At 42.5% G+C, this 14,164-nt stretch overlaps 1 protein-coding gene across 1 annotated transcript in view; it reads right to left on the minus strand.

Moving 5' to 3' along the window:
• Window positions 1–2,000: 2,000 nt before the first annotated feature.
• LOC100159043 (protein tiptop) overlaps window positions 2,001–14,164 on the minus strand; it is a 63,189-nt gene continuing 51,025 nt past the window's right edge. Inside the window, exons 2-3 of the mRNA XM_001946596.5 lie at window positions 9,010–9,208; window positions 2,001–6,348 (exon numbers count right to left, since the gene is read on the minus strand). Coding sequence (XP_001946631.2) covers window positions 3,258–6,348; window positions 9,010–9,208 — 3,290 coding nt within the window. The 3' untranslated portion in view covers window positions 2,001–3,257. The remainder of the gene's footprint in view (window positions 6,349–9,009; window positions 9,209–14,164) is intronic.

The raw sequence follows: 14,164 nt of genomic DNA on the forward strand, positions 1-14,164 counted from the left end.
AACCAACCATAGTCAATACTGATTCGATGACTCTTTTTCGATTTTGATCACTTTTTTTTACTAATTATATAATAATAATCTAATTGTTTACACAGTGTTAAACGTGATAACTTAAAAATAATGTAACTTGAAAAAAAATAAACTTTTTTTAACTGAGTTAAGTTAAGTTTATTTCAATCTCGACTTAAACTTATCTAGGTAGTTATTATTATTTTTTTTTTCGTTAACTTTTAACTTAACTGAGAGCAATTTAATTGAGTTAACTTAACTTGCCACAGTTAATAATTATTATCATTAACTTGCCCACCTTAGCATATAATAATTATAGTAGGTAGGGATAGAAATTGTATAATAGTTTAATTTTATTGTTATATCTCATCTCTTAATTATTAACATAGAATATTATAATAGTTGTAGATTAGAATTAAGTTTTATGATTATTATTCAAAAACACTACTTACACAGTAATATGAATAATTTATAGTCGTCTTGTATTGCGAATTAGTTGCGTGCTTTGTTAATGCATCGAATTCATTTAGACTTTTTTCGATTAACGTGCCAAAAATACAAAGTATCAGTGCAAAACGTCCACAATATTGTGTCGAAGAACTTTTGATTTTTGAATGCACTTTTTTAGACCATCAATCTTCAATTGTACCAAATTGTCGTATTTTTTTCTCACATTTTTCAATCATTTTTAATAAACCAAATGAATATTTTACCAATTTTTATTGCAAATATATAAATCCTAACCTACTAACGAATAGCTGTTTTTCTCACTATTTTTATTTTTATATAATTTTTATTTGTTATTATTTCACTTTCATGTAAAAGTTAATATTTACATATTTTTTCGGACGCAACACTCCCCAGCAATGATGAAAACGGGCAGACGGATTTCGACGTCATCATCGCATTATGCTATGTATTATAATGTACAACAATACTTGGTAGCACCTATTGTTGCTATCGTCGTCAAAGGACAGGAATATCTGAAAAGGATGGCGGAAAAAGGCAAATCACTCACGTCGAATTGAAATGTCTTTTATTATTTGTTAAAAATTAAAACAAATATTGCCTACTTTTTTATATAAATAAATAAATAAGTACAATTTATATTACAATCGTATTTGATGTCTAATACTATATATTTTAATTATGTACAAAAGGTTTTTCATAGTCTGATAAAAACTTAAAATAAAAACAAAATAATAATAATAATAATAATAATAATAATAATAATAATAATTTATCGTAATAGTAACCTTGTAAACAAAATAGTAAATCCTACAATATAATAATAATAATAATAATAATATGATAGAATCGAAACACGAACGTAAAACATGGCAAAATTAGTATTTTTTTTTCGATAGAATATTGTTTTATAATCGTATACACGTATATTATAATATGTTATTTATATAGGACAAATTGTTTTCGATAATAATTTACTTATCATGATTAATAATATTATTTATTCGTATGGAAAATTTAAAATATTTTTTTTTTATTATTATTAAAAAAAAGCATCAGCCACTATAAATTATCGTAGAGTACCGGCTACATATTATATTATAGTAAAACATAATATAATAACATAATAGTTGCATTTCAATGCGATGGATAACGCAACTAAAAGAACGAATCGAATGGAAATAAAAATATTTATAACGGCATGATGACCTACGGAAATCTATCGTAAATTATTCACTCGACTCCCGATTGGTTGTGGCACCTGAAGTCATAATATTATTTTGTAGCCACCGTTCGATGGCTGAGAATATTATTTCTTTTTAAATTAATATTATTATGTGTTCCCCTAGAAAAATTATTATACTTAATAAAATAAAAAAAAAAGTACCTACGACAAATACTTTACACGAAAAAAAGAAAACATTCCCACATTATTAAATTAAATAATAACCAACAAAACTAATAAAATTATTTAAATGGTAACTATTTTGCTTACTGGCTGATTAATAATAATTAGGTAATAACTATAATAAAAAAAATTAATTGCTTCGGGGAACGGGTTGAATGAATATAATTAAAATTCGAGTGTGCGAGACCGATCGTGGCCGGTATCGTCCTTTTCAATTATTATTATTAATTTTTTTGTCTGTAGCCGAACGCAAACAAAACGAGCCGGATTAGGAACGCGACGTAGTATTTTCGAAGAACAATATTTTAAGTATACATAATTGTTTTTTTTTTTTTGTGGGTTTTTTTTTAAATTTTATATAATATAAACATTGTTTAGTTTTCAAAGTGGAATGGTTTCCGCGAAACGGAAACGTCTAACCGGAAAATGAATGAATCCTTAACCTATCGTCGATTAAAATAATTAACTCTACACTTAAGCATTAATCGTTATACATAGTTGACGTGACAGCCTTTTAAAATGTTTTATCCTTAAAGTTACATCCGTTTTAACACAGAACACTTATATAGCGTATGAGCAGAAACGTATCGTAAACGTAATAGTATTACAAATATCGTACTAAATAATTTAACATTTTTCATATATCATATTTTAATAAAATGTCGTTAGTCTAACGACGCGGACAATAATAATAATATTATCGAGTAAACGCGTATACATAATATAAAGGACATTCGTTCGCGTATCGTGTTATGATAATAATAATATATTATAATATGTATATATTATTATATATTATAATAAATATTAATTTTCGCGAATTAGTTTTCTCTTAAAAATTGTTTAACAAAATAAAAATTAAAAAACAAGTCACTGTTTCGTTATTTTCCTAACGCGTATACATCTGTATTTTAGGTAATGGTTTTGACGCCATACAATTCGCATACATCATACATGGAAGATTAAGTACATAATATTAAAAAATATGATTTTTTTTTTTGACATCACGCTAGGCGTCTATATTTTTTTAGTAATAGTAGTGGTAGTGTTGGTATAGTTGTAGTTGTAGGTAGTAGTAGGTAGTAGTAGTAGTAATAGAAGTTTTAGACGTTTAATAAGGTATTTTATGTAGGGCGTGTGTTATACATAAATGTTCGGATTCTATGTCATATATACAGGGGGGTTGACGCGCACGAACGATATTTTTAACCAATAACGGGCGTACGTCAGTCGTAATAATATATAGTGAAATCAACAATATGTGTATAATACAAAATAATATTATAAAATAGGTACCGCGATGACGACGTTATCATCGTATACACCGTGCTTGTAATAACGGACTCGCGTTAAATGTGCGTTGTCGCGTTGACTAGACGTATTTACTGGACAGCTGTTTGGCCAACTCTGTGTACTTGAGGAATTTCGAATGCGGACTCTCGTCGTAACCGCCACCGTTTTTGGCTTCGGGACTCTTCACTCCACCGGCGCCGGCCGAGGTGGACGGCGACCCGTTGTTGTTGTTATTGTTGCTACTGCTGTTGTTGTTGTTGTGATTTGGCGACGACTTGTGTTGCGAAGAAGACGAGGGCGAAGGCGAAGGCGAATGGGCCGCGGACGACGACGAAGACTGTTGGTGGCACGAAGCGGCGGCAGCGGCGGCGGCGGCCGAAGACGACGAGGCTGGTTTCAGCATAATCGGTTCGGGCGTGATGCCTTCCTTGACGAAATGCACTTTGGACAGGTGATGCCGGTACGCGCCCTTGGATATGAACGGAGTGTCGCAAAAAGCGCACTTCATGATCGAGTCGCCAGTGACCACGGCGTCGTTGCACGCCCAGCTAAACGCCAAGATTGCGCCGGGCGCGGTGCTGCCCGTGATGGACGCGGGCGGTGACATGGGTTGCGCTTGTGCACCGTTGGTGGCGGACGCGTTGGACGACGAACGGCTGCTGGGCCGGTGGTGGTGATGGTGGTTGTGCGGGTGATGGTGGTTCTCCGTCTTGTCGCAGAGCTTCTGGAGAGCGGCCAGAGGGTGGCTGCTAGCTCCTCCACCGCTCTTTCCACCGCCTCCACCGTCGCCGTTGGCAGAAGACGACGAACCGCCGCCTCCGCTGTTCGCAGCCGAGGTCAGACTCTCGAACATCGACGACAGCGCTCCCAGACTGCTGGACGTTACCGGCGTCTTCTTGCCGTTATCCGTGGTGGACTTGTCGCTGCCGGCTGGACTCAGCGGGCTCTTGACATTGGTGGGTGTCGGGCCCCGGCTCGATCCGTTAGTCTCATCCGCCACCGAACCCTCTGCCGATTCCCGGCTCCTGGCACGCCGCTCTGCCGGGCTCTTGGCCACCACGTCGTCTTCGTCCACATATTCTTTTTTCACTTCAAAGTCACCGGCGACGCAACCTTCATCGGGCCCGCCGGTCGGCTCGGTCTTGACTTCTACGCCACCGGTGATCTCCTGACCACCGTGACCTCCTTTGCCGGACGACGACGACGTCGACTTGGGCGAACTGTGCCGTTCGGGCGTCGACTTGGGCGTCACCGATCGCATGCGCTGATAGTCGGCCGGTTCGTATTTTCGGTCCGGCGTGGTCGAGTCGCTCCGCATGGCTGCCAGCTCGGGTGACATTGAGCTCGACTCACTTCCACTCCGTTCGTGTCGGCCCAGTGATTGATAGCTGCGCAGTAAGCTCATCGCTTGCACGTCCATTATGGGCTTGGTGGCGTCCACGCTCTCGTCGATGCCCAACCGCTTGAGTATGCTCTCGCCGATTGAAGCACCTGTGGCCGAAGTCCCGTAACGGAGCCGCGAGTCGAAGCTCTTCTCGATCAGCTTCTCGATGGCGTTGAGCACGGACGGCGACGAACCGGTGGTGGCTGCGGCGGCGGATGGTTTATTCATCGACAGGTCAGCCGCCGCATGAGATCTGTCCTGCTCCTTCTTGGGTCTCTTCTCCCGGCCAGGTTCCACCATTGCCCCCGACATCGAGTTCTGCGACATCAGTGCGGTCTTTAGTAGGTTTTTCTGGTCCGCCGTCATCGTCACGCACACCCGCAAGTGTTCCATGAAGCTGGCCACGTCCACCTTTTCACCGCACTTTTCACAGATGATCCGGCCAAGTCGGTGGTTGGTGTCGTTGACTGCCTTGAACCCACCACCAGCCGTCGGATATCCTCCGTCGCCGTTCTTCACATCGTGCTGAGCCCGTTCCAGCTCCAACAGCTTGCGCACCGGCAGCGATTTCTTCCGTTTCTCTCGCGTCTGCCGGCGCCTGTTGCTACCCTCCGTGATAGACCGCATCATGTGCTCCTTGTAATGTGCGTTCTTCACCATGTGCACGCTCAATTCTTTGAGCGAGTTGAACGCTTGGTCGCACACTTTGCACGTGAGCACGGCACTGACGTGATTGGCAGACGTGTTCACCGAGCCGGCCGGCGAGCTGGTGGACGCGGCGCTCGCGTTGCTGCTAGCGCCACTCGACGACTTGTTTTCGTCCGCGGACTTCCACGATATGATTTGCTCTTGTGAAATGATGTTGGTGTAGTGTTGCGTCTGCTGCATGTGCGTGGTCATCTCTTGTAGCGACCTGAAACTCTGGCCGCACCACATGCACTTGAGTATCTGTCGAGTCTGCTCCGCACCCTTTCCCAACCAAACATCCTGGCCGCGTACCAACTTCCTGGGCAGTGGCATTGTTTCCTTGATCAACATGTTGAGATCATTTTTGTGCCCGGAAGACGTGGACACAGGTGGCGGTGGTGGGGGCGGGGGCGGCTGGATGCTTTGAGCGGAAGCGGCGCCGTGTTTGGTCTCGGCCATGTGCGTTGACATAGCCTGCAGCGTGGGGAAACTCATCTTGCACCAGACGCACTTGAGCACGTCTTTAGTCTGGTCGGCTCCTTTGTTCAGCCAGTGCGACTGCCACGCGCTGTGCCGTCCCGAGCTCGGCGCCAGCACCGATCTCGGTTCGTCTTGAAGCTTGCTCAGTTCGCACATCTTCTCCAGCGCTTTGGTAGCGTCGCTCGCCGCCGATGGGAACGATCCATACGTCATTTTTCCGTGCTTTCCGTTCCACATGTGCACAGGGTCGCTTGGAGGCGTCATCATCTCGCCCCTGGATATGGGCCTGATCACCGGTGTAGTATACTGTGCCCAAGGTCTGCTCATCCGGTTGTACGCGTCAGTGGACGGCGATACCGGCGACGGGTCGAGTTTTATTTTCTTACTCCTGATAGTCAGGTCGATTGGTGAGTCGTCGTTGCTGCTGCTGAGGTTCATGGCTGCAGGCTGGGAAGGAGCCGGTGGGCTGGCTGGCCTTTTCGTACTGAAGTCCAGAACGTCCGATGATGGTGGCGAACGTCCCGGAGACACGGTTGCCAACAACGGTACTTCGTAGGGCGGAAGACTCGATTCGCTCCTCGGCGATCCTCTACTCATTTTAGACGGGCTGTTTGTTTCTCTGTGAACATAAAAAATAAACATATTCACGTTTTAAAACATTACTCATCGTCGTATTCACATCAAAATAGTAAAATTATTTAATTAATTTAATTTTAAAAAGAATTCGAGGTCGATATTATAGTAAAATCGATGTGAATAATAATATCAAGGTGTACAACGCGCTTCTTTTGGGACGTTAGACATTTTAGAATGATACTCAAAAATATAATGAAAACCTGAAATAACACGGGACTAATGACCGGGTGACATTTAATGTCGTCTCAAAACGAGACGCACTATAAAAATTGACACGAATAGATTGACCAAGTCCTTGATTTAATGAAGGCGTTTATCAAAATTACTTGATATTTTTTTCTCCTCTCCATTAATTACGACGTGTTTTTTTTTATTAGTACCATCTGCCAACTACACATTTCAGTCAACCGACTGCATTATTATTATTTATTTATTATTATTATTTATTTTTTTTTTTAGTCGGTTTAATTAATGGAAACAATTAGCATAACCCGACATTGAGTTGGCGACAAGATTTCAATCCGAATGATTAGCACGCGGCCATTTTGGCTCGGTGCCTGGTGGCTCCGGAGCATAATATACACACACACAAATCCACTCTCGCTCTCACACACGAGCGTATATATTATTCAGAATTTGATATAAGGGCCCTTTTTTCTGGTGTGGGTCGGGACGTTGGGACGACGCGTAGTGGCGGGTATATAAAGAGAGACCGAGAGCTAGCGGGAGAAGGAGAGGAATGGATTTGCACGCCCGGAACTCGATCCTCCGTCGGCAATAATTTCCGGCTAACAAGACAGATTAATGAACAATATTTCATATTGGCAAGACTTTTCTCGCAAAAACAAACTCAGTCGAGTGCCGCATTAAAACCAATTTATGGAGTTTGCAGTGTCGTCTCCGGCGCAACCGGAATAATTGTAATATAATGCCGTCACGAATTCAAGTTGACAAGGTGTATCTTTCGGTAGCGCCGGCGGAAGGGTGGAACGACGACGTTATCATGGTGCCCCGGTGGCGGCGGTATATATAGTCGAGTCGACGTGAGCAGCAACGGGCGATATATTTTAAAAATTATCGAATCCAAAGTACAAAGTTGACGTTCCCAGCGGGGAGGTCATAACAGTTTTTTCCCGCTCGCGTCACCACCACCCCTATATTATATAGCACCGCTCTACACACTGTCGGTTTCCACTCCGCACCCGGAACTTCCTTTCGCGGAGCGTAGGCGAAAAAAAAAAGAAATTATCCGCCGCTGCAGGAGAGGCGGCACCCGAGCCATTATCGTAAATCAGTCGAAGAGTCCCGCCATCTCTCCGCCGCGAACCAAGACTAAATGAAAATTCAAATGAACGGGCAAAACCAACACACCCTGAGCACATTACGGGGCGCTCGATGACGACGACACTGTTCGCCGTCGTCGACATTCGGAACGGTTCATTTTTAATGGCACGATAGGGGCCGCCGCCAGCGTCTCTTATATATATACATATTTTGAAGAGTTTTCGGACGAATTATTATTATATATTATTGTCGCCCTCGGTCGAAATTGCATTGCCGAATTTCACGGGGTTTTTTTTTTTACTTCATTTAGATTTCTTTACATTCGAATAATTTCTGAACGTGCAGTAATGGCATACCTAATATCATATTATTATTATTATTATTATTTACTCGCGACGTGATTTGACCACAAAAAACACTATACCATACATCAGATCATTAAATAAATATTGATAATTTAACATTATATAATATTAACGAATAAATAATTATTATGAAGACAAAAAAAATACGCGCATTAATTGACATTCAGACGCGATTTTCAAAGACGTTGAAGTACTTAAGACACGTTCGCATATTCATCAAACCAGATTTATGGCCGAGGCGTTTTTGTTTAATCGACGAGACGTGTGTGACATTGCGTAAAATCGGCCATTTTACCAGAATAAATTTAATGGCATTCCTACCGAGAGTATAATGTCAAGGCCCAATTAAACGAACCGTATCGATGGTAATAATTATTATTATCACCGTCTTTATATATTATATTTATAGAACACAACGATATTATTCGTGCGTGATTAAATTATACGTTTTAATTAAGATTGTGTTATATACGACGACCGGCATCAGAAAACGATCGTCCGTATTATAATAATTATAATAATAATAATAATAATAATAATAACAATAATAATTCAAGACTATAGGAAAATTAATAATCTGTTTTATAAATAATTATAATATGGATCTCGTCGACGCCGAACGACTGTAAATAATTGTAATATTATTATAATAATATTTCTAGCGTGAAGAATTATTATTATAACACAATCATTAATTATTACGAATCGAAACGCGCTCACACGATCCAAGAGACATAAATCCTAAACACCAAAATGACCGCTGTCGCCACCGCCTGATGGGAACGCGTCTTTCAGGTGGGGGGGGGGGGGGTTTGCGTACCTATAAAGTCTCAATTTAAATATACAATATCAATATCAATATCAATATAATAATATATTATAAATATATTATACACATATCGTGCTAAAACGATAAATCGTAACTGTATATTATTGGGTACCAGCTATAACCTATGTTAATAATAATATTATAACCATGGTATGTGCGTACTGACCTCAGAGGCAAACGCTCGTTAGCGACCGCGTCTTGTTCGACGTCCGTGCTTGACGGGATGGGAGACCTCGGCGGTGAGCCGGACGATCCGCCGGACACGCCCTCCTCCTCTTCTTCCTCTTCGTCCTCGTCGTCTTCCGGACAGCCGCCGTCGTCTTCCTGGTAGCCTGCTGGAGGCTCTTCGCCTTCACCACCTTCCCCTGGTAAAACCGAAACGAATGTCTGTGTTAATGCGGTTCGACGGTAACGCGTACAATAGTATACTTGGGGTATATGTGTACAGAGGGCAGAAATAGGAGAAGGATTCGACGCGATAATGATAACAAACTCGTATCTACCTATATAATAATATGAAAGCGTAATTGCAGGCATTGAGGCGGTCTCGTTGTAGGACGTACACTATAATTGCAAGACGTGTATAATATTATGTGTGTGTGTGTGTGTGCTACTGTGCCAGTACGATGTACGCAATAATAGAGGATCGTCCGATCGCGTCGAGATGAGAGTCTAATTTGAAATAATGGGCTGCCGTCGAGTCGACGTTTAGATTAACTGTACGCGTCGCCGTCGTCGTCAAACGCCCGCCCGACGACGGGTCGTTTGTACTTATTTGTACGGCGTTGGCTGTCAATGATTTCTTTTTCTTTTCTTTTTTTTTTTTCAAAAAAACGATACCCGCCGAGTTCACTCGGTGCAATACAGTTCGGTTTGTACCAGCGATAGTTCTCCTCCCTAACGAGCCGACACCGCGCGCTGCGGCTTATAATATAATATATTATTATTATTATTATTATTATTATTATACTATATACACCGCAGCAGACGGTTGTCACGAAACGAACGCGCAGTACAAAACAAAACTGGCACGCTATAGAACAACTGCAGAAAATAATAATTTACTAAAAAAAAAAACGACCCAGAAAAGAGTTTATTATCTCCCCAGACGTTCGTCTTTTTGATCAACGCGTTTTATTCTTAGACGTCGCGGACGGGGTGAAAAAAAAATAAAGTGAGAGAGAGAGAGAGATAGAGCGAATAATAATAATAATAATAATAATATAATGGTATGGCATATTATAAGGAAAAAAAACTTTTGCGTGCAAAGACGAGACGACGAGGTCTCGGTGCAGCGGAATTCATTATTTTTGTGCGCGGACTCTGCTGCAGTGTAGTTAAAGAAGAGGACAATGGGGGTCGCGAATTTTCCGGGCCGACAAACCCTCAAGATCGAACGCGCTTGATAACGATATAAAAACAATAAAACCTGGGGCGGATCTCTCGAACCTGTCCAAAGTCGTCACGACCCAAAGCCTATTGTCTTAACGCCTTGCAGATGGCCCGATAAAAAACGAATGGGTTGTTTAAGAAAACTTAAAACCGTCGACGTCCTACCCTTCGGCCCGCGCACCGACGTGTCCCACCCGCGACCACGATGCCCGCGACCACGATGCCCGCGACCATTGTGCAGCGCCACGAAAAGTTCGCGTACACCACCGCCGCCGCCACGCTAGGAGCGGAGGAGAAAATTATGTGTATGTTTAGACTAGTACTCTATAGTATTATAATGGTGTACAAGTATTTCTATATAATATAATGTAATGAAATGAACATTCAGAGACGACGCGTCCAATAAACCACACCACGCTTTCCTCGATCATTAGGCTCGCGCGCGTGGTTTTTTCTCTTCTTCTTACCTATACGACTATTACGTACCTATAATAATATATTATATTCTTACCGCGCCGTGTACGGTTCATTTTATTTTTATTTTTTTTTAAATCCATCGCAACGGCGACGGCGACGGTGGCTAATATATATTAATATAATATTATATGCGTGCGCGGAATGCGGAGAAAAAGAAAATATCCTTTAATTGGTCTGATTTATCGTCTATTGTTCACGTGCTGGTCGTGATGGTCCGTTTTTTTATTATTATTATTATTATTATTATTATTATTATTATTATTATTATATATTTTATGTTTCAGCGCCACCGGTCAGCGCCACTCCTCGCAGGCTGCAAGTGGTCGTTACCCGCCGTTGCCACCGCATCTTATTATCGCCAAACCTATCCAAAGGCACACGAACACGACCGGCTCGTCGGTTATATGTATTATAATTATTATTGTATAGGCGCACGGTTGTTATCCCAAGTCCGATCGTCGGTCGTCGGTTCTAGAGTGGCGCACGCGCGACGCGTAATCTACGCGGAAATCGACGCAATTACCTACTGTATAATATATAGGTAAGCGGCGTCATATGTTACCGCGGTCGCGGTAATACCCCGAGATTATAATATTGAATTTTATATTACATAGCCTGCTATACCAATACGAAAACATAGAACGGCAAAAAACTTCAGAGAGTAAAAGAACGTATGCGTAAGTATATATAAATATTAGTATATTGTATTTAGCACATGGGACGCAGTCCGGTGCGGCGGCAATCCGTTTTCGAAAGGTCTAAATTAGGCGGTGACGGCGACGACGACGGGACCGCCAAAACAAACAGACTCGTAAATTAATTGTCAACTCTGGTAACCGCACCAATTAACGTGATGTCGTTAAACATTAAGTTGCCGGCGGCGGTGCCTGCATAACGTCATTGCGTTTTCCACCCTCCCCGACCCCGGACCAGGACTCCTGCTTCCACTGCTCGGGGTGATTCCCGCGCGCGAGCCGTCTGTTTAATTCTCATTTGTCACCTCAAACCCCTTTTTCAGCCGTCCCGCGCACGTTCCTCACCGCACAGCGCCGCGTACATACCGTATACACGCGCGATTGTACACAACACAATATAAACACAATAATAACCATAATAATATAATAATAATAACGATAATATATTCTTCTGTCTCGGCGGTTACAGCAGCCGGTCGACGTCAGTCCATCAGTCAACCCGCACGCGACTATATGATAAAATACGCATGTATACTGCATAGGTACCTATATGCCGATTAATAAGACGACGATCGCGCAAACTAGCTTACCCCGAGCCGCGTTATTCCCTCGCGACGACGACGTCGACCTGAGCACGACGTGCCTATACAATAATAATATATATAAACGGCGGCGGCGGCGGCGCGTTGTCCTCGAGTCGGATCGACCTGCACACACACACAATAAAACAATTTTTTATCCCGCACGCCACTTCGGCTATAGGCACATTATAATAACATATCGGCCGCCCCTTTTTTTTATTCTCCTCTCTCGATCGCCATACCGTACGGCGTTTGTATGCAAATTCCGTGGCAAATTTGCATATGTACGCGAACGTGTAGCGGTATTGTCTCGTCGTCGTCGTCGTTAAACGCTTTCCGATTTTTGCGACGGACTATCCGAAACAATGGCCGCACTCTCCAAAGACGCATTATATACGTACAATACACATCGTAGGTACGCGTATATTATTATTAATGTGTGTGCGTGTGTGTGTTTGTGTGCACATAGGTTACTGTCCGACGACTGTTGCTGCAGTGAACGCGCCAGGTCGTGGCCAATGTTTTTCTCACATATATATACTGCGGTCTAGAATAAGAGGACGATCTACACGAATAAAGGACGTATACTAGACGTATATATTAAGAGTTTTATGTTGCGGTCGTATACTCATCTGAATAAACGCAGGGAAAAAGTAGGCGCGTGGCCCGGGGAGGGTGATGTTTAAAGTATATATTATATTTAAATACTTATCATAATAATTTGAGGAGGAGCTTTACACCCATTAGATTCTATATTGTAGTCATACATTTTCACGTTAATATAAAATGTCGAATGTATACAATATAGAACCTATATATATATTAAATCATACTATAACAATTAATATATTTTTTGCAAACACGATTGGAGAGAACACCGATAACGGTTATATATTCACTCCTACAATATCTCAATAAATTCTAACCAAGCCGAATAGGTACTGCCGGGACCTTCTATATAACAACAATGACCTACTATAGTAAAATATAAATTTTGATTTATTCGGCTGGGAAGGGCGAAAAATGGGGCGCGAACTCGACACCGGTCCGACATGGCCGGACCATTAGCATTCCTCGAAGTATCTCGGCCGCGTCAAATTATTGCCCGGTGACTGGCGTCGCAGTCGATTGATTAATATTACGACGACCTGCACCCTAAGCGTCATATATACACGTGTTGGCGTACCCCGGGCGGCCGAGTGAAAAAAATAAATAATAATAATATAAAACGGCCAGGTACGAGGTGATAGTCGTTGTGGGCACACAATATCGTACACGACACGATAGTGATGGCGAAAATAATAAGAAAAACGTCCGGCAAAAGGTTATAATAAATGATGCGGCGGAAAATCAACAGGGGCACACGCGGACGCGCATATAATACCATACATTATATTATTATTATTGCCTTTGGTGTCCAATATAATATATAATGATAATACGAGCGGGGCGCATATTGTGCAATGCCGAGACGCGGCGGCGGCCATTGTGCGCGCGAGCAGCGTTGTTCGAGAGCGGCGGCGGCGGCGGCGCGTGATTTATGGCGGGGCCCGGTCAAACTGGTTGACGACAAAAGAATTTAAACGAATAAACGCGAAATTTGACGTCTTACGCGGCGGCGCGACACGTTGTTGGTCGGAAATTCCTGCACCTTTTGTCAATCAGCAGCGCGGTCTTCTCCGCGTCGATGCATTTTTTTTCCGATAATATTTTTAATATTAAAACGAGCACGGTTTTTTTTTCTGACCACTTCTATCCACACATTAGCACGCAACCGCTCACCCGACCCACCGTCAAAAAAAAAAAGACGCTCTCGACAGCGCAGACTTGCTGCACTAGATATAATATACCTCTCTGTACACGTACATTATATCGACGACCGTCAAAGGCCATAAATCTCCTGCACGCGCGCCATGGCTCGAAATTTATAACCGACGGCGTGACACATATATATATATATGGACGCGATGTTTATTACCGGCTCGCGTTTTTGGTCCCATTGAATTGTCAAAATGAGCGATGACCGCGTCGTCGCCGTGGCGTAGGTCTGCGTTGCGCGAAAACCAAAATAAATAAAATTAAAAAAAAAAAATACCTCGTCAGGAGAGGAGAAATCGGTCGGTCCGAGGAGATTTCGGGCGGCGGCGGAGAGGCGAAACGCGCCGGGCGCGCGGCA

This window comes from Acyrthosiphon pisum, chromosome A2, assembly GCF_005508785.2.
Source record: "Acyrthosiphon pisum isolate AL4f chromosome A2, pea_aphid_22Mar2018_4r6ur, whole genome shotgun sequence".
Taxonomy (NCBI): Eukaryota; Metazoa; Arthropoda; class Insecta; order Hemiptera; family Aphididae; genus Acyrthosiphon; species Acyrthosiphon pisum.